Raw genomic sequence first — 22,805 nt, 5'->3', positions numbered from 1 at the left:
GGGTGTTGCCATGCTAATTCTAAACTCTTCTAAGTGGTTTAATCATCTTGTAGTTTGAATTCATGAATGCGGTGTTTGTTCAATAGTGTCATTTTTGTAATTACTGAAGCATTATAAGTCATTTAAACACTTTATGTGGTTGCTAGGGTGTTGCTATGCTAATTCTAAACTGTTCTAAGTGGTTTTATTATCTTATAGTTTGAATTTTACAATTTGTTTTGTGTTCATTAGGGTGTTGTTTTGCCATTTCTAAAGCTTTATAAGCTCTTTTAACACTATGTGGTTGCTAGGGTGTTGCCATGCTAATTATAAACTGTTTTAAGTGGTTTGATCATCTTGTAGTTTGAATTCATGAATGCGGTGTTTGTTCAATAGTGTCGTTTTTGGAATTACTAAAGCATTATAAGTCATTTAAACACTTTATGTGGTTGCCAGGGTGTTGCTATGACAACTCTAAACTGTTCTAAGTGGTTTTATTATCTTATAGTTTGAATTTTACAATTTGTTTTGAGTTCATTAGGGTGTTGTTTTGCCATTTGTAAAGCTTTATAAGCTCTTTTAACACTATGTGGTTGCTAGGGTGTTGCCATGCTAATTATAAACTGTTCTAAGTGGTTTGATCATCTTGTAGTTTGAATTCATGAATGCGGTGTTTGTTCAATAGTGTCGTTTTTGTAATTACTGAAGCATTATAAGTCATTTAAACACTTTATGTGGTTGCTAGGGTGTTGCTATGCTAACTCTAAACTGTTTTAAGTGGTTTGATCATCTTGTAGTTTGAATTTTACAATTTTTTTGTGTTCATTAGGGTGTTGTTTTGCCATTTCTAAAGCTTTATAAGCTCTTTTAACACTATGTGGTTGCTAGGGTGTTGCTATACTAATTCTAAACTGTTCTAAGTGGTTTAATCATCTTGTAGTTTGAATTCATAAACGTGGTGTTTGTTCAATAGTGTTGTTTTTGTAATTACTGAAGCATTATAAGTCATTTAAACACTTTATGTGGTTGCTAGGGTGTTGCTATGCTAACTCTAAACTGTTCTAAGTGGTTTTATTGTCTTATAGTTTGAATTCATGAATGCGGTGTTTGTTCCATTGTCATTTTTTGGAATTACTAAAGCGTTATAATCCATTTGAACAATTTATTTTAATGATCTAGATACAAAGTCTAAAGCACATGATGCAAAAGCATTAAAGGGCGTGTTCGAATCCACTTTTACTATTTTAAGTACGGAAAAATACACTTTGCACCCTGGCACATGGTCTAACAGGGTTGAGCTTATTCTCTTAATGAGTTCTGGGTGTGTTTTGAGCATAACGTGCATTAAACTAATCAGAGTCTCATTTCCCATTCCCTTTAAGAGTCAGTTGCGTCGCACCATGGCACATTTGCTATATACATGGCGGACTTTGTGAGTGGAAAAACGGAACACTTCACTAGAGAGAAAACAGTTAAACAGACCATCTGCAGCACGAGGATAAAGAACGAGCCTCCTCCAATCGGCCTGTTTACTTTCTACTTTTTACTTTACTCCTTCACTCTTGTGGATAAGGAAGCGGTGTTGTACACACTCCAATGAAGACATCCATTAGCCTACAAATTTATTTTGTTTAAGTACAAATGTTTGTTTCAAAATTCAGTTCTAATTTCCAGCAAATGAACAAATGAACAATAATAATGAAGTGTTGTCAAACAACTGAGTAATATCCAAACACACTTCCTATTCTTCTGCCCCATATGGTCCAAAACCTGACAGGTGGACGAATCTAAACTTGTTTTTAATAAAACAAATATAAATATGCAAATAACAAATAATAATTACATTATACTAAAGCAAGTTGTCATGAATAAAATGAAAAGGCCCCCTCAGATGAAGGTGGCATGCAGGCAGTGGTTTGTATCTTTATGCAGAAAATAATAATTTTTGTAACATTTTAATCCTTTAATTCTTTTTCATTTGTAAAGATATTTGCGTATTGCTGTACATCCTGTGTTTATTTAGCAATGCGTAAGCATCTAAGGCACACAACTTACGCGCGCTGCCCTGGACGTTAGAACTGCTTTAAGTTGGTCAATGGCACGGTACATTTTAGTTCCTCAAAATAGGAACGTGCCAACAATGCGTCTTAACACACCTCTTTTTTAGACCAGCACAACCATGAGTTCACAAAGTGCTATTTAAACAATGTGGTGCAAAACGGGAAAATTAGGGTTGCGCTGGTCTGAAAATAGCAACAAATCGTGCAAAACACATCTTGCGCCTTATTGCGCCGGGTGTATGGTAGGGCCCTTTGTGGGGTTGCTAGGGTGTTGCTAAGCTAATTCTAAACTGTTTTAAGTGGATTTAGCACTTTGTAGTTTGAATTCTAGAATGTGATGGATGTTTAATAGTGTTTTTGCAATTACTAAAGTGTTATAAACAATTTTTGTGACAACTTTATGTGGTTGCTAGGGTAATGCTATGCGATTTCTGAAATGTCCTAAATGGTTGGTCTAGATGTTCTAAGTGGTTTTAGCATTGTGTTATATGGTTTCTAGAGTATGGTTGCATCTGAAATTGCCCACTTCCTTACTGTATAGTCTATTTAAAAAAAATAAAAATGGAATGAGCCGAGCTGTAAGAATTGGCAAAGTACCCAGATGACCTATTGCTACTTTCTAGTGTTTAGTTGCTAGGGTGTTGCTATGCAATGTACAAGTTCTTGAATAGTTTTTGAACCTTGAGCTGTTGCTGGATGTTATACTGTGGCCGGTTTGACATGGTTGTCACTATGCACTTTTTAAGATGTTTCCAGGGAATTTACAGCTTTCAGTTTGTCCAGAAGTGTTATGATTGGTTGCTGTGTAATTTCTAATGTGTTCTAAATTATTTTATCACATTGCTACATGCATGTTCTCCCCGTGTTTGCATGGGTTTCCTATGGGTGCTCCAGTTTCCCCCACAGTCCAAAGACATACGCTATAGGTGAATTAAAAAAAGCTTAATTGGCCGTAGTGTATGAGTGTGTATGGGTGTTTCCCAGTATTGGGAAAGGGCATCCGCTGCGTAAAACATGCTGGATGAGTTGGCGGTTCATTCCGCTGTGGCGACCCCTGATTAATAAAGGGACTAAGCCGAAAAGTAAATAAGTGAATGAAGGATTATTGCTATTACCAGAGTCTTTCTATGCGGTTTCTAAGACATTCTGTGTGGGATTTAGTACTACAGTGTATAGTTTTCAGGAGTGTTTTGGGCATTGTTGCTAGGTTGAGGTAAGTTTTGAAAGTCAAATATGTCATAACACATAAATCTTTATGGTTACAAACTTTACTGGAGAACCTTCCAGTCTTTGAAGAGCCTTGCATAAACACAAGCCTAAGTGTGTTTAGTGAGTGTAGCAGCGGTTAACACAGTGTTTACAATGACACAAGTTAACACCCGGATGTGACTCTGACGGACACTATCCTTGACCCATGATTTTCATACTTGACCTGCTATTTTCAAGTCTTCCTACCAGGATGTTAAGGTCAATGGGGTTAACTGAGCGTTGAAAGCTTCAAAGAGGTCCAGTGGTGCTACAGGACTGATACAGCCATGGGCGGTGGACAGTGATGCGTTATTGAGTACTTCGACAAGTGCTGTTTCAGTCTTCAGCAACACCCAATGAGGACTGGTTTAAATCATATGTCAGTGTCCAACAGTGTAGACAACAACTCCTTCAAGAACAAACAGGTCTGGTCTGGTGTTTCTCACTGTATGTGGCCTCTGTTAACAGCCTGCTAGCTTTACATTGAGTACATTTCATTTGTTTATTTATCGTTTGTGTGTGACAAAAGGTTTATGGGATAGCTTTAATTGCTGTGCAAGAAATCGGGCTGTTGTTTGAAAACCTCCTCCGCAGCATTTGGAGAACTTTCTACCACTTATGTTACGTCATACGAAGCCCACTTGAGCTGGACGTTTCTACCAACTTGAGATGTATTTCCAGCTAAAGGATTTCCTATGATTTTCTTATTGTCCTCTCACTATCCTTCATTGCATAAACAAACACTATAAACAATCATTATTATTTTAGAGATGAAATGTCTAGAGAAAAGATGATGGTTTTGTAACTGTACTAAAACAGACCCCTTTTGCACACCAGGCCTGATCCCATAATGCATATCTGAATAATATTAGCGGCCTATAGTCAATTTATTGCTAGGTGCATAAGGACATTTTGAGTTTGGAGTGTCAAATTCAAATATGCTATCAAGACCCTGAATGGACTGTATATATTTTTGAGAGACAAAAAAAAAAGTCAGGGAATGTTGATTGTGTAAATGCAAGTGGTAGCACAAGGTGGAGCCTTGTGGTACAACATACCCGATATCATAATGAATTTCTGAATTATTTTGACCACATACTGTTAAAAATAAAAATACAGAGCCCTGAGGGACACCAGACCTGATGCGCACAGAAGTATTTGAAGAATTTTCTTTCATTCATTCATTTTCTTTTTGGCTTAGTCCCTTTATTTATCAGGGGTGGCAACAGGGGAATGAACTGCCAACTTATCTAGCATATGATTTTACACAGCGTATGCCCTTCCAGCTGCAACCCATCACCCGGAAGCACCCATACACTTTCATTCACACACATACACTACGACCAATTTAGCTTACCCAATTCATCTAAACCACACGTCTTTGGACTTGTAGGGGAAACCGGAGCACCTGTAGGAAACCCACGCGAACACAAGGAGAGCATGCAAACTCCACACAGAAACGCCAGCTGACCCAATCGAGGCTCCAACCAGCGACCTTCTTGCTTTCAGGCGACAGTACTACCTACTGCGCCACCGTGCAGCCCAATTTTCTACAACTTGTATGATGTAATTCGAAGCCCACTTGAGCTAGACTTTTTGACCAAAATAATTAATACTATATAGCAGGCATTACCAAACTTGTTCTTGGAGGTCCGTTTTCCTGCAGATTTTAGCTCCAACCCTAATCAAACACACCCGAACAAGCTAATCAAGGTCTTACTAGGTATACTTGAAACACACAGGCAGGTGTGTTGAGGGAAGTTGGAGCTAAACCCTGCAGGGCACCGGACCTCCAGGAAAGAGATTGGTGACCCCTGCTATATAGTATCATAGTTCAAAAGTAGGATACTACAGTATATAGTATTATAGTTGATCATAGTTGATACTATATAGTATCATAGGTGATTATAGTAGGATACTACAGTAAATAGCATCATAGTTGATACTATATTGTATCATAATTGATCATAGTTGAGACTGTAAAGCAGTGGTTCTCATACTGGGGGTCGCAACCCCTGCGGGGGTCGCAGAATAATTTCAGGGGGTCGCGAGAGTGATTTAAAAATTGTGTAATTTTCAGTGATTATAATATATATTTTTTAGTATTATAAGTGAAAGCTAATATTTTCAGATTTTTTAAAAAGATATTACTGATTAGCATTTTAAAAAAAAGTGAATGGAACATCAAAACCGTGCAGTGAATAACTCGCTAGTTATCAATACAGCACGCATCTGGATGTGAAAACCAGAACCGTCTACTTTGACTAAGCATAAGAGCAGGAACCCATCAGACAAAAGTAGGAAACGTCAGAAATATCAGGATGAAATCATAAAGTATTTAGGACACATTCACGCAGAATGCATCTTTGAATTCAGGGCTCAGGAACAGTTTAAAAGTGTTGTAATGTCAACTTGCTGCACTAAACAAAGCCCGCAACGCTTGCCCCGCCTTCACGCTCTTCTTATTGGCCCACTGCGCTAGAACTGAACGCGAATGGATTAGTTAAATTCAGCTGTCAATCACTTGGTCAATGCCTTCTGCCTTCAGATGACAAGAGCAACAACCGCGAACATGTAAAGCCCTGAAGATGCGAATGAAAACAACACTGACAGATTTAGTTTTAGAAACCACCTAAAGCTACAAATAATGGCACATCTGATTACTGATCATGTGGTGAATGTTAATCCACCATCTACACTTTTCCAAGAGTGGATAAAAGACCTCCAGTGGCTTCAAGTCCGCTATGAAAATAACTAAAGCGTTCACTGTAAAATCTGTGGGATGGAATTTTCAGGTAACTGTTTGCCACAGCTACACATTTTAAGCACGAGAGGTTCTGTTTAAACCTTAATTTAATCGCCAGAAGCTGTCATCCGTAGCAGCTATATGTCAAATTTAACACCACGTACACCATAGCAAAAGGGCTTGCACTGACTAAGATTACACTAATATTGCAGCTCATGAAAAGAGCGGTATTGCTATTAAAACGACATATACAAATAATAAGGTATTTGTCAAAAGCATCTGTGCAATATCAGACACCACCCGTGAGAACACAGCACAGTTATCATTAACAAATTAATTCATGTCAAGCAGTGCGTGCAGGGCCGGTGAGCGGTCCGTGTATCTTTTGGTCACTCAATTATGTTATAAAAATGTATTTTCTTGTGATAACAGGATTTCGTTAAGACATTTCGTTAAGACATATCCATATATATTTTTTGCTTGTCAGTTTTGATTAGTGTTGATTTGAAACGCAATAAATCTGTTTATAAAACTTGTAGTAACGGTGCTCATAATTGGTGGGTGCGACTAAATTTTGGCTGGTGCGCCTACATTTTTAAAGTAAAGAGCACCAGTGCTACCAAGCAGAAATGTTCATTTCGAGCCCTGTAATGTATAGTAAATATAGTTAAAAGATTGTGAACAGCTTAAAATAAGTTTTTTTTTTTGCTTGTATATGCTTTGGTAGTGGGGGGGGTCGCGAGTTCTTGAGGATCTTACATTGGGGGTCGCTGGCTTTAAGTTTGAGAACAACTGCTTTACAGTATCATAGTTGATCATAGATTATACTACATAGTATCATAGTTGATCATGGTTAATACTATATAGTATCATAGTTGATCATAGATTATACTACATAGTATCATAGTTGATCATGGTTAATACTTTATAGTATCATAGTTGATACTATAAAGTATCATAGTTGATCATAGATTATACTACATAGTATCATAGTTGATCATAGTTGATACTGTATAGTATTATAGTTAATCATAGTTGATACTACAGTAAATAGTATCATAGTTGATAATAGTGGATACTATATAGTATCAAAGTTGATCATAGCATGATACTACTGTATATAGTATTATAGTTGATCATACTTGACACTATATACTATCATAGTTCTTCATAGTTATGTATAGTATCATAGTTGATCATATTTGATACTACAGTATATAGTATCATAGTTAATCATAGTGGATACTACATTGTATCATAGTTGAAATTATATAGTTGATACTATGTGATATATTTCAGCTAAAGGATTTTCTATTGTCCTTCCACTTTTCTTTAATGAAAAATAAACATTAAAAACATATTAAGAATAATTGCATGCATAATAATTGACATTATCGGGGTGGGGCCATTTACAGTACAGTACAAATTAGTGTTATTTATTATCAACAGCTTTATGTGCTATAAATAAAAACATGGTAAATATAGGCTGTATGTTGTAAGTAAAAATAAATAAATAAAATAAAGATTATCTTGATTTTCTATGTGCCTTTATAAACTGTAGTAATTTGAAAATATCAAATTAAATTGTTAAAAATGTATAAAAATAGGCCCTTTTGAAGCTTCTGTTAATAAACATCATGGATGTTATTTAAGAGAGCTGATGCTATAAAAGCAATATAGTAGTACTTTTATAACACTTTTATAGCATTATTATATAACACCCCCTCTAAAGTGTTAAATGATAAAAGAAAGTAGTAAAAGAAAGTGCAAGTGGTAAATAAATTGTGCCCAAGCCATCAAACTGAAGTCAACTATTATAAATCCAATCAAATTAGAAGATAACCAAGGCAAGCTTTTGTTTTACTATGCATTACTGTAGCTTTCACAGATTATTTGTTCACCCCATGACAAGTAATGCGTGCAAAGATTAAATAGTGTAAATTTAGATTTCATCAGGACTTTGATCATTGTATCGTTCATTAAAGATCTTTAAAAATGAGTCCAGGCTTTCTGCTCGTAATCTATATTACGAATAGAGTACAAATTGTTTCCAATGACATGCAAGGCCTTAAGTGACCTGGAAAAAGAGTCTGTAGATGACCTCTTAACCCCGCAACCAACCCCCACATTTACTCATGAGATTCTGGCTTACTCACTGTCTGGAGGATAATGAATTTTCATTTTAGTGTAATCACTGTTTCTTTTAAAGTATTATCCAACAGAAGCTTTTAAAAGTGAATCAAGACCATTTCAAGTTTGATTTTCTTCTGTGTTATTTTTTTAACTGTGTTTTATTGAGAAATAAGATGAATTCAAAATTTATATCAAGTAAATGTAGTTATTATTTTGCTAATAATATATTGAATTTTTGTGTATTTACATCTATTAATAAAATAATAATAATCATATTTTCTATTAATATTCATTATTGCTAGAGTTGGGTGTAAGGCATTCCTCAGTAACACGTTACTGTATTCTAATTACATTTTTGGGTAACACAGTAATGTAACGAATTACGTTTCAAATTTGCGTAATCAGATTACAGTTACTAAAGTCAACGTTACTTACGTTACAATTATAGTTTTTGGGAGAAAAAAAATGCATCTTTTAAATCACGTTTTTCACTGCAACGTCAGTTAATAAGCATGTGCTTTTATTGCTGTGGAACGCGAGCTGAAATGGTTGCTGTCGAGAGTGACTGCTTCTTCAAGTGGAAATACAGACATTACTTTGATTTCACTGAGCGTAAAAACCAAAATATTTCTGTGAAATGCAGTCTACGTCCAGTCTCTAAAGAACTTTCAACTGCTTTTAACTCGTCCAGCAACTTGTTTGCACAGAAAGCATTCTACAACAATAAGCGCATTTTCCAGGCGCACTCAGTTAAAAACCGTGAGTCATGTGACAAGAACTGACCAATCAGCTTCATACTTTGTAAAATGTATATTTAGGTAGATTTATTACCTCAGACACAGAACACCCAAACACTGCAGTGCTTTTTCATACTATAGATGTCAATGGTTACAGGTATCCAGTTTTTTCTTTTCTGTAAAAAAAAAGACAAACAGGTTTGGAACAAGTGAATGATGAGAGAATTTTAGATTTTGGGTGAACTCTTTAAGTCTTTTGGATACGTCAAGCGGCTGTGATCAACCCATTTTAATGTTTTTCAGTGAATATTAAATTACTGAAAGAGCTGCAGTTTATTTTGTATTTTATAGGTATATTTTATATGTTTTATAAGTAACTTCAAAGTAAAGTAACAAGTAATCTGATTACTTTTAACATGAAGTAATTAGTAATGTAATCAGATTACAAATTTCCAGTAATAGTCAGTCATTTGTAATCTATTACCTTTTTTAAAGTACACTGATTAGTGCTAAATGTTATTAACAAACACACATATTTGTGATTTGATAATTCATTATTAGTAATTATTTGTCAATGCTCATAATAAAAACTTAAACAGTGTCAATTAAATAAATTCAAGTGGTATCAAAACAGAGCCCTGAGGGACATCTAACTTAAATCATGCAAACATCATTATCATTTTAGAGGTGAAAAAAGACAGAAAAGTGGTTTTATAAATAACAGCAGTACTAAAACAGACCCCTGAGGCACACCAGACCTGATCCTATGATGCCTTTCTGAATTGTATAAGTGACCTAATATCAAGGTGCACAAGGATATTTTAAGTTTTAAGTGTCAAATGGAATAAAAAATAAAAAATAAAATTGTATATATGTATGTATATATATATATATATATATATATATATATATATATATATATATATATATATATATATATATATATATATATATATATATATATATGTGTGTGTGTGTGTATATATATATATATATATATATATATATATATATATATATATATATATATATATATATATATATATATATATATATATATATATATATATGTGTATATATGTGTGTATATGTATATATATGTGTGTATGTATATATATATATATATATATATATATATATATGTGTGTATTATATATATCAGAAAAAATAGACATGGATTGTTGATGTGTGTAAATGCGGTACTAAAACCCAAAGACCCAAGTTTATAATGCATTTCTGAATTATTTTGAACACATACTATTAGTTAATTGCCGAGAAGCACAAGGAAATTTAGAGTTCTGAGCATCAGATAAAGAAAAAAAAATACAGATTGTGTTGTTTATTTGTTTTTGATGATGCAAGTGTAGTTTTAGTAATAATCATAGTTCAAGTATTTAATTATTTTTTGGATGTTTACATTTATTATCATAATAATAATTGAAATTACATAATAGTTATATCATAATTATATATGTTATTATTCATTTAATATGAACAATTGTTTGTATAATTCAGTAATAAAAAGAATTAAGTTTATTTGTGCATTTATTGGTATAATAATCATCATCATAATCATAATTGTGTTCATTATTACTAAATATTATATATGCATATGAAAGTGTCATTAATTTGTTTATAATATTTATAGTAGTAATCATTGTAATGATAATTAAAATAACAATTCTAATCAAGTATATATTAAATTGGTATATTTAAAACATTTAAGCATGGTTGTGTAATTCATTATTTCTGTATATTACTGATTTTTACCTGTTAATTGTGTCTATTAATTTTTAGATAATTATTAATCATTATTGTTGTGCTTTCTACTTTATTTTTGTCTGATTAATAGTGTTTTTAGCTTTCAGTGTAACGTGACTATGAATAGAGAAGCCCTGGCCTGTGAGCCTCACTCCTTTTACTGCTGTATTGTGGGAAGCGTGTTTGTCCTTGATGTGACAAATGTGACAGAACATGTGTGTGTGTCTCCCTGTTTATCTTTCTAAATGAGTGTGTGCATTGCATTGTGGGGAGCGCTGCATGCGGTGGAACGCTATAATTGTTGGAAAATCTCAACACTGACAGGCCCAGGTGTGCATTGCATGTGTGTGTGTGTCAGTCTATGACGTGTGTGTGTGTTTTCCGAGTCCCTGAAGCAACATGCAGAGTTGTCTAAATCCTGTACACCTGCAGGCATATAAAGCAAAGAGTCTCACTTTAGCTAATGCTCCTGATGTGTCTCAAACTCGGCGACACCGTGAGCTAGGCTTTTCCCTCCTCTGTTTGCACTTTTCCTCCTCATTAAACCTGCATCTTGCTTATTGTTTCTCCATATGCACTTATCTGACAATGAGGAATATGTTGTGAGGTCCCTACACAATACTCGAGTGAAAATAAAACATGTTATAGGATATAGATAAGATGAGATAAGATATTTAGAGTTTTGAGAGTCAAATGCAAGAAATGCATTTATTTCAGAGAGTGACAAAACTTAAACAGTGTCAATTAAATAAATTCAAGTGGTATCAAAACAGAGCCCTGAGGGACATCTAACTTAAATCATGCAAACATCATTATCATTTAGAGGTGAAAAAAGACAGAAAAGGGGTTTTATAATAACAGCAGTACTAAAACAGACCCCTGAGGCACACCAGACCTGATCCTATGATGCCTTTCTGAATTGTATTAGTGACCTAATATCATGGTACATGAGGATATTTTGAGTTTTGAGTGTCAAATGGAAGAAAAGAAAAAGAAAAAAAAAAAAAAAAAAATATATATATATATATATATATATATATATATATATATATATATATATATATATATATATATATATATATATATATATATATATATATATATATATATATATATATATATATAAATATATATATCAGAGAAAAAATAGACATGGATTGTTGATTGTGTAAATGCGGTACTAAAACCCAAAGACCCAATTTTATAATGCATTTCTGAATTATTTTGAACACATACTATTAGTTAATTGCCGAGGAGCACAAGGAAATTTAGGGTTCTGAGCATCAGATAAAGAGAAAATACAGATTGTGTTGTTTATTTGTTTTTGATGATGCAAGTGGTACAAAACCCAGGCTCATTGCGGATACGTACCCAGGTCTAAATTCCTGGGTACAGCGAAATACTTAACTGGAGGTACGTCTGCTCACCCTTTTTTTTTATTTCTCTCACACGGGTTCTTGCGTAATTCTACCAGATGGTGCACTACTTCAGCCGACCAGGGGTGCATTTTCCGTAAACTATTGTTAGGCAATTAAGTTTGCAAGTTCCATCGTTACAAACATTGGCATTTCCCAAATCCATCAATCCAACGAACATTCGCAAACTGCATCGCAAACTTGTACGCTTGCAACTACACCTCTAGAGCTGTAGTTAGAAGCATAGTTCCTGGCTGTGTTCTATTCCCAGTTATCCCCCTATGCCCGATTCCTTTCAAACATTCCAACATTTAATCTTGGAATGATTTTTTTTAAAAAACCATTAAGTTTATCTCTCTTAATTTCTTTCAAAGTATGTTTTTTCTGTTTATTTTTAGCGGTATATTGACAGTTGCATTCATATTGACAGTTGCATTCCCTTCGCAGTACACTTTGAAATCATTTATGCCATTTTGATCGCAGCCCTGCCTCTTGACAAAATCGATAGGTGACCTATTTTTTAAAAGCGGAATTTACTTTACATTTCCTTGTGAAAACAAAACTATATAGCAAATGTTAATGGCTTTGATTTAGGCTATAGTAGGTTATTTATTAAGAAATGTATATGTACTGTTTAGGACATGAGCCTGTTTTTTAGAACTTTTCTACATTGGATTGAATGTGTCAAAAAGTAGACTTAAAAACAACAAAAAACAATATCCTACCAAATAATAGTAATAATAATAATAATAATAATAATAATAATGATAATTACAAAATTACAACCATTAGTGATTTATATGGTTTATATATGATATTAGAATAGGTGTTTAGCTAAGTGGTTTTAAGTTTTAGAATAGAATATGGCATATTCTCAATAATATTTGTAAGAGAAACATAGACCCTATATGTGCCGTTTACATATTTTAATTAATATGGGAAACGAGTGCATGTTTTATCAGAACTAATATTGTTTTTTTAATGCGGGTGCGTGAATAAACAATATAATTTGCACCAAAAATTATGCGGGTTTTCTCTATAGAAGTTGTTACTCCTGTTTAGAGAGTCATTATGGACATTTTACGTTCTAACTAAAGTGGTTCAAATAATGGATCTGCAACAAAGCAACTACGGTTTTGGGAAACACTCATCACTACTTTGTTCATTTCCCAAAGGATGCATCGTACTATGATAGTTCAGCCTCGAGTTATGTTGTTGTTTGGGAAACGCATTCCTGGCCAGCTTGCTGTCGACTAACTGACTGAATGACCCACCCATTCCCTTTCCTAAACCCAACCAATAGTTTTCAAAAGCGTTCTAGAACGCTGTGTGATTTAACCACATTTTTAGCCTGTTGCTTATTTATTTATTTGTTTTTCCTTTTGTTTTACTTGGTTTCTGGAACCATTATTCGCCGGATGTGGCAAACTGGTAACACCGGAAAAAACGTCTATACAGAGGTAATCGGTCAGCGGTAACGTGAAAAGGAACAGAAACCATCAACAGCATCATACCATCCCCCAGCGTTCATTTTAAAGATTAAATGCAGCCAGACGTACCTCTGGCTACATTATTCACGCTCTACAGAAATGTAGACAGGGGTATGTATCCACAATGTGCCTGTGTTGACAAAAACAGAGCCCTGAGGGACACCAGACCTGATGCCTTAATGCATTTTGACAAACTAGTTTAATGTTATTATTTTCACAAGCTAGTATCAGTTAATAGCATGTTTGCGCTGTGATATGTAATTGATATCTATAATAAACCTGTATATCTTTTTGTTTCTCTTTCCAGGGTACGGCGTCTGTTCTGCAGCGCAGGTCTGATAACGAGGAATATGTCGAAGTGGGCCGCCTGGGTCCGTCAGACTACTTCGGTGAGTGTTGCGAGGATCTGCAGAGCCTTGTAAATAACAGAACAGAAGTGCCTGCGCCAGACAGGAAGAGTAGATTTCCTAACAGGTGGCAGTTCGTCATGTGCAGGGCTTGCAGAATGTAGATCTGTGCGCTTGTTTACTGTCAGTGCGGTTTACACTGCTGCACTGCAAGCACACTGAGCTTTAGATTATCACACGACATAGAGAATATAGAAATATTTACATTATATAGCCAGCTACTGCTCTTTGTCTTAGAGCTGTATAAGGTAAAAGTGTTGTGTTTGTGTAATCAGCACACAGCAAAGACAGTGAATTTGAACAGATGGCTGCTTGAAGATGAAGTGCACCACTGAGGTCACAAAACAAAAACGAAAATAGTACTTGTTTTCATTTTGTTTTTTGAGAACTTTCTGAGATAGTGCCATCCCAAATATATGCCACTCAGTGTTGAAATATTGAGCAGTTCAATTAATTATATTGGTATCTGTATAGTAAGAGGAATAGCATATTAGAGTAATAATAGAATAATATAAAAGAGTATTTTAACATAAGGAATTGTGTTTAATGCTTGTTTTTTAAAGGTTTCACATGCTACATGATTTTAAATTGATACCAATTGTTCTCAGGGGTGTCCAAACTCGGTCCTGGAGGGCCGGTGTCCTGCATAGTTTAGTTCCAACACCTGAAGTGTCTAGTATACCTAGAAAAAGCTTGATTAGTTGGTTCAGGTGTGTTTAATTGGGGTTGGAACTAAAATATGCTGGACACCAGCCCTCCAAGACCGAGTTTGGGCACCCCTGCCCTATACACTCCCCTAAAAGTTTTCCCCTACACATATGTATAATGGTTTTTGCTTATAACGTCAATAATAAACTTCTTGTTCCACAAATTGAGAAAACTATAACAAGAAGAAAATTTCCACAGTCTGTTAGGATTAGAATTGTATGGACTGGTTTCGTAGACAAGGATATTTTAGTATTGAACGTAATTAGCAATATATATATATATATATATATATATATATATATATATATATATATATATATATATATATATATATATATATATAAATGAATAAAAGCAAAGAAAGTTCTCAATTTTTGTAACTGTAAGAAAAAATTTACTCCTGATGCAAAATAGACCTGATGCCATAATGCATTTGTGAATTATTTAATATAATTCATAGATTTTATATAATATACATTTATTATTTAAGACAGTCCCGCTAGTTTTTTTGTGATTTTGGATATATGCAAAATTCTGGATTTACCACCACAAATTCAGACATTTTTTCGCAAAAAAAATAAAAATTAAATAAAATAAATAAATAAATTTAAATAATAAAATGATATATATATATGCACACAGCCCTATCACCCTGCAGCCCAAGACCTGAGGGCTGAGCCTGGTCAGTACCTGGATGGGAGACCACATGTTGGAAGTGGTGTTAGGGAGGCCAGCAGGGGGTGCTCGACCTGCTGTCTGTGTGAGTCCTATTTCCCCAATATAGTGAAGGGGACACTATACTGTCAGTGGGCGCCGTCTTTTGGATGAGACTTTAAACCGAGGTCCTAACTCTCTGTGGTCATTAAAAATCCATAGCACTTCTCAAAAAGAGTAGGGGAGTAACCCCGGTGTCCTAGCCAATCTGACCAATCATGGCCTCCCAATCATCCCCATCCACTGAATTAGCTCTATCACCGTCTCTCCACTCCACCAATAGTGTTGTGTGGTGAGCATACTGGCGCTGTTGTCCTGTGGCTGTCATCACATCATCCAAGTGGATGCTGCACACTGGTGGTGGTGTAGAGAGACCCCCTTATGATTGTGAAGCACTTTGGGTGTATGGCCATACACGATAAATGCGCTAAACAAATACCCACATTACATTACATTTATAATGACACAAATGAATACATGACACTAATCATAAAAATAAAGCTAAACGGTAAGGATTGTCTAACTTCCAACGGATGGTTGTATAACTATTATTTTTACAGACGATCATACATGGTCTTTCTCAGATTTTACTCCCCGGAGCATCGGACATCATGTACTTCACTCAGGACATCTGTTAGGGCTTCCCCTACTATAATACACCTAAACCACGGATTACCGTAAAAACTTGTCAATTTTCTCTCATCAATGGCAGGGAAAGAGTTCGAAATCATTTGTCGATGTGACACACATCATAATACCATACCAGCCATACATGTAAAGGAAAAATAATGCCCTTCAATTCAGTCACATCCAGCGGCCGAACCAATCTCCATCAATATAAGCTTTTCTGTCTGTTCCATTTGCTCCATTTGTTAGATGTTTGCTCCCACTTTCTTTTGCAGTCTGAAATGCACGAAACGCGCAATTTGTGCTGTCATTCACTCAATTTTCACCAAAGCATGTCTAATCACTCCTTTGCATTGACTTCACGTGTAAGCGTCAACAACGTCACGTTGGATTCTGTGATCGCAAAAAACTAGGGGGTGTGCTAAGGTACAAAAAGACAATGTAAGTGGTACCAAAACAAAGCCCTGAGGGACACCAGACCTAATACCTTAATGCCTTTTGAAAACTATTTTATTTATTTTTTGTTTTGACAATCTAGTATCAGTTAATGTCCTGGGTACTCTGAGGTCATTGGGTCATTTGTCTAACTCGTGTGTTGTTTCATTTGTACAGGTGAGATAGCGCTGCTGCTGAACAGACCCCGTGCAGCAACAGTTGTGGCCAGAGGTCCACTCAAGTGTGTGAAGTTGGACCGTCCGCGTTTCGAGCGCGTCCTCGGGCCCTGCTCTGAGATCCTCAAGAGGAACATTCAGAGATACAACAGCTTCATTTCTCTCACAGTCTAACCCTGCCGTCTGAAACGTGTTGCCGTCAGGTTATCCGAGTGCCTGGTTGCATAAAATAACGTGACGTTCTTCATCAGTTCTGCTTAAATCATTAGCTTCAGTGTAGCTGAGTTGTTCAGAATGGATTCAGCAGTAGATAACAATAAAAACGACTTCTTTTATGCAGCCAAGCATTCAGTTTTTACTCTTTTTGTTGTTGCCAGAAGCACAAGTGCTCCACCTGCTTTTTTTCCCTTTGTGTGATTTTTCTTATGTGCACTTTGAATTTGACCTATGCCGCCACAAAGCTTTATTTCTGCAGATTAGGAGAGGAAATGAGGTGCCCATATGGACTGATAAGAAACGTCTTCATGTGGCATGTGTAAAAGTCCTACGATATGTGATGCATGCAGACCAGAGATGCATTTTGTACACTTGCCATTCAGATTCTGCATCCAAGAGGAAGGTAACAGTACAGATGGCACAAGTATATAAATATGTTTACATAGAGGAAAGAGTGTTTATGTTTTTGTTCTTCAGCTTCTGCCTTTTAGCTGTGTGTTTTTGCAAGCCGTGTTTAATCCTGCGTGGGTCAGAATTGGAGACCCTCTGTTTATTGAAATCTGTTTATCGAAAGCGTTTTTTGCCGTTCTGTATCTTCTTGGCTGTTTCATCCACCCTTAACATTCTGAGCTCTTACAGCTGGAATTAATGGGAAGGGGTTTGTTACATTTTAAGACACGAGTTTTAATATAGAACTGCTATAAAAGGGGTTTTCATTGGGAGTCTTAGTGTGTTTTAAGAGCTGAATCTGTATGATGTCGCCTTTCTTTTTTCTTTCTTCAAAATGCAATTGTATTACACACATCCACACACATCCCCCAGGCCATGTTTAGGTGAAGCTCAGCTCATGAAAGCTGTCAAGAACATGTCCAGGTCATATTTCACCCCAAAAGAGGAAGAAGAAAACAGATACAAACAGCGTCATGTACGTGTGTGTGTGTGCGTGTGTGTATGTGTGTATGTACAGTGCTCAGCATATAAAAGTAGACCCCTCACAAATCTCTCTTTTATATTCATATTTTTAATAGGAAACTATACAATATTATATTTGTGCATTTACATTAGACTAGTCAGTACTGAAGCCAAATCTGGAGCTTATCTAACTAAATAACTTACTATAATTATCCAAAAACTAGTACACCCGAATTTATATGTTATAGAAAAATATTAAATACAAATTTAATAAAGAAGAAAAATGAAGAGAAGCAAAAAAATGAAACATTTTATTGAAATTTTGTAGGTTGTAATTTATTTTTTGCAATATTTTGCTTGTATTTAATCAGAATTAGAATCAGAAAGAGCTTTATTGCCAGGTATGTTCACACATACGAGGAATTTGTTTTCGTGACAGAGCTTCTACAGCACAACACAATTACAGAGACAGGACAAAAAACAGATAATAAATATATTTTAAAAATTAAAGGCAGTAGTGAATGCAAATATACAAATTGACAAAGTGTATGTATAGGTATATTACTATATTAATTGTATTATCCTTCAATTTCTAAATATGTTTGGTGACTAAAATATTATTTTAATAAATATATCTGTTTAATAAATCTGTTTTGTTTAAAAGCACCAAAATACATTGCCTATATTCACTGAGAAATTGAGAAAAATGGACCATTGAGATTTTGGATTGTGTTTTATTGTACCACCATACTTTTATTTTAGCTGATTAGAAAAAACAGCTACATTATTTTACTGTAAAATGGAAAATAATAATGGAATTATGAAAAATAAATATGAATTAGGTTTTCTTCATAGATCAGTATTAATAATATGGGGTAAAATGTACCCAGGTGTTGCAAATGTTATTCAAACACTAAGAAATGCCCCATAAATGGTTCTAAAATAGGTGTAAATGTATTTCTGAAAAAAAAAAAATGTTATATTGAGCTGAAGTATGATTTCTGTGTGGAATATACCAGTTTATTATGAAGTACTAATGCGTATGTTCAAAAATGATTAGAAATTATACATTGAAAAAAGTAGTAGCAACAATAATGGAAAATTGAAGGAATAGTTACAGAACAAATGTAAATTAGACTCTTTTGTATTCTAAGATTTAAAATATTGTGAAGAAATATACATTTGTCATGAACATCATGCAAAACAGAGCACAATATAGTCTTAAGAAACTATATACAGTGTAGTGCTCAACATAAATAAGTACACCCCAGTTTGAAAATGAACATTTTGATCCATTTCTCAGTGAATATAGTACATGTATTTTGGTGCAATTAAACAGATTTATTAAATAAATATATTTATTAAAATGTTATTTTTGTCACAGAACATCTCTAGAAATATAAAGATAATACATTTAAATAATAAAAAATCTAAATGTCAACAAAATGTTATATGTTTTTTCTTTCTTATGATTTTTTGCTGTTTTTGATATTTAATATAATTTCTTTTTAATAGTATTTAATATTTTCTCTTACATATAAATTTGGGGTACTAATTTTTGAACCATTATCATAATCATAATCATAAAGCATACTGTAGGAAATATTAATTTAATTTGAGAGATTTGTAAGGGGTGTACTTGAAGTCAGTATTATTAGCCCCCCTTTGAATTATTTATTGTTTTTTTTTTGTTTCCCAAATGCTTAACAGAGCAGGAAAATTTTCACAATATTTCCTATAATATTTTTTCTTCTAGAGAAAGTCTCATTTGTTTTATTTCAGCTAGAATAAAAGCAACTTTAAATATTTTTTAAAACAACTTTAAGGTCAATATCATCAGCCCCCTTAAGCTATATATTTTTTTGGTTGTCTACAGAACAAACCACTGTTTTACAACGACTTGCCTAATTAACCTAACCTGTTTATTTAACCTATTTAACCTAGTTAAGCTTTTAAATATCACCTAAAGCTTAATAACAATATCTTTAAAAATATGTAGTAAAATATTATTTACTGTCATCATGGCAAAGATAAAAGACAGTTAAAAAAGATATTAAAAGTTATTAGAAATGAGTTATTAAAACTATTATGTTTAGAAATGTGTTTAAAAAATATCTCTCAATTAAACAGAAATTGGGGAGAAATATACAGGGGCGCTAAATATTCTGACTTATGTATGCTGAGCACCGTATATAGTTTAATTATAAGATAATGAAAGCTCAAATAAAAATGCACCAAAATGGGGTCAGTTTTGGGGTGAAATATGAACACTGTGTGTGTGTTTACTATGAAGTACTCATGGACATGTTTAAAAAGGATCAGAAATGGCAAAACAATAAACATAATTTTAAAAGAGCAAGAATAATAAGAATTACAATAATTAAATCAATGGAAATTTGATACAGTATTGAGAAGAGGGCCGAGAGATGAACACATTCACCATAAAACAATTCAAAAAAGCTCATTGAAAATCTCCTGAATGAAATAATCTCAAATATAGGATGAAATGTATTTAGGTATAAATGATATATAATTCAGATATTGAGCCGGAATGTGAGGTCTGTGTGAGATTCAGTCATTTTTGAGCAGGTTTTGAGACGGTTGTTGTTTGTTTTATTTATGAATGATTTAATCTGAGTGAATTTGGAAGAAGAGATTGTGCATGCTTCTCAGTTTCTACCGAACACAAACACACACACACACACACACACCGATTTTTGCACACATTCTGTGACTCTAATCTTCAGGCCAATAAAGAGAAGCTTCTGAACACCACGAGGAGTGTGTTGTGGCTGTTTGATGCATGCGTTCGGTCTGTTTGATGTGTGTGAGATCGCCTTATCAGTCTTGCCGTGTGTTTGCCTCCGCTTCACCCCGGATCTGTCCCTGTTTCTCTCTCTCTCTGCCAGTCAGATGTCAGCTTGTGTTGTCAGAGGAAGGAGAGGCCGAGCAGATTAAACTCCAGCTTTTGGCTTTGACACATTCCATCTGATCTTAACTACACTAAATCAACTGGGGAATGTACTCAAGCCTGCCACTCAACCGCTTCAAACACACACAACACACACACACACACGCACACATACACATAAATGCTTCATTATAGAGCGCAATCACAGCCTTTTTGTTGTTACTTTTTGTATATTTGTACAGTTTTTTTATTGATACTTTTATTAATTCCTTTTCTTTTTTATATTTCTTTCTATTGTCACTAATTCTAAATATTATTATTATTATGTTTATTATATTTGTTTACTAAATTGGTTTGTGCATTTTTTAATGTACTGTCTAAATAGTATATAATACTATATAATATTTATAATTTTACACTGTAAAAAAATCTATTTGTGTTGCGACAACATGAAGAAATTGAGTTAACTTATTACTTTTTACAAATGTAAGTGGATTGAACATACTGTAAAACAATTAGGTTTAGCCCCACAAAAAAAAGAGTGTGTTGTTTCAGCTCACTTTAAATAAGAAGTGAACAATCACCAAAGTGGTAGCCCGGATTAACCACGATTTATTGCTACACTAACCATAGGATCTCGCAGGTAAATTTGCAGCCTAAAATGACTAAAGTGCAGTGTTTCTCAAAACCTAGAGAATTATTTGCTTCATCTCTTGTGTTCTGCAATGAAAATACACAATTCTATGTCATCTTGCAGGGGCGTAGATTTAGGGTGTCCCCACCAATATCCACCAACTACTGACATGTCCCCACCAATAATTTAATTCACTCAAAAACATTGCGCTGTCAATATAAACGTAGACATGCCGAAAGGGTTGAATCACGTTCTCTCCTTGAGTCGCACCGCCCCCCTGACACATGAACATTGTGATTGGCTGTGCCTTTCCCTGCTGTCATGTGAGAGGCTGCTTTCAGATACAAGCAGTGCCGAAACTGCGCAGGGGCGAATTTTCCCATAAGTTGTGCGTGAGGTGTGTGACACACACAGGTGAGGATGGCGTTAAGGTCAGTCTAACGTTATAGCAGACTGTCTGTGAACAATATTCCCTGAAAACTAACTGCAGAATAAACACCTGTAAAAGTATATGACCCTGCCAGTTCTCCTGATCTCTTAGAGTAACATGTCCAATTTCGGTTGAAACTATTTGTCAGAAAAACTACAGCCTGTGCTCCATCTTTTAATAATACTATATCACATGTTTAATTTGTACAAAAAATAAACGAAAGTCTTTATCAAACTCTCTCTTTATCAGTTAATAAACATTTTAACATTACACTTTCAGGCCTGTAGCCAGCTTATTGAAAGGAGGGGTTATTTGTTTTCGGAAAAACGGAACCTTTTTGCAGTTAATCACCTGATTAATTATTCATTCTGTTTAATTGAGCTATAAATATTACATTTTAGTGACATATTAAGAACTCATTTTAGGTATTATAACTACACTTTTTGATGTAGGCCTGCCAAAAATATTTCCTACCATTTTGTCAAATTGCTTTATTTACACATGTGCACATAGAAATTAGAACTTTAAATTCTTAGAATAAAGAAATGAAGAGTTCAGATGCCAAAACCTCTAAATGCCATGTAAAATGAGCATTTTTCTCAGCCTCGTAAATTTATGTTCAATTATTTTACTTTAAAGGCAATGGAAAGGATGTATTCGTCACTATAAAAGTAAAATCACTTAGTCCACACACAGGAGTTGGAGAAAAATGCTAGTTTTAGAAAAAATATTAAATGGTATTTAGAGGTTTTTGCATCTAAACTCTTCAAATATGAAAATATACTTATTTTTAAAACTTGATTTAAATTATAAACTGAAGCCTACTGGCAAATAGCAAACTGGCCAGCACATTAAACCTTCTATTGTGAGAATTTGGCCATTTGAATAATAAGATAAATTCAAATATAATAATAATAATCCAACTTTTGGTCTTTCAAACCACCTGAACCCCCTCAGCTACGCGCCTGACTATTTGTTTTAACTTAATAAGTTATTCGAAGAGAGGATTAATTAATATATTTAATAACAGTTAAATAATTAATAGCAATATATAAAATATATAATA

General features: G+C 34.2%; 1 protein-coding gene across 3 annotated transcripts in view; it reads left to right on the top strand.

Annotated features, from left to right (window-relative positions):
- prkar1b (protein kinase, cAMP-dependent, regulatory, type I, beta) overlaps nt 1–20,539 on the top strand; it is a 151,756-nt gene extending 131,217 nt beyond the window's left edge. For all 3 annotated transcript variants that reach the window (XM_056453130.1, XM_056453132.1, XM_056453131.1), the window contains exons 10-11: nt 13,877–13,958; nt 16,638–20,539. In XM_056453130.1, coding sequence (XP_056309105.1) covers nt 13,877–13,958; nt 16,638–16,810 — 255 coding nt within the window. In that variant the 3' untranslated portion in view covers nt 16,811–20,539. The remainder of the gene's footprint in view (nt 1–13,876; nt 13,959–16,637) is intronic.
- The last annotated feature ends 2,266 nt before the right edge of the window (nt 20,540–22,805 follow it).

This window comes from Danio aesculapii, chromosome 3, assembly GCF_903798145.1.
Source record: "Danio aesculapii chromosome 3, fDanAes4.1, whole genome shotgun sequence".
In the NCBI taxonomy this organism is placed as follows: Eukaryota; Metazoa; Chordata; class Actinopteri; order Cypriniformes; family Danionidae; genus Danio; species Danio aesculapii.
The sequence above is the reverse complement of the archived record's forward strand: the minus strand, read 5'-3'. Positions and strand labels throughout refer to the sequence as shown.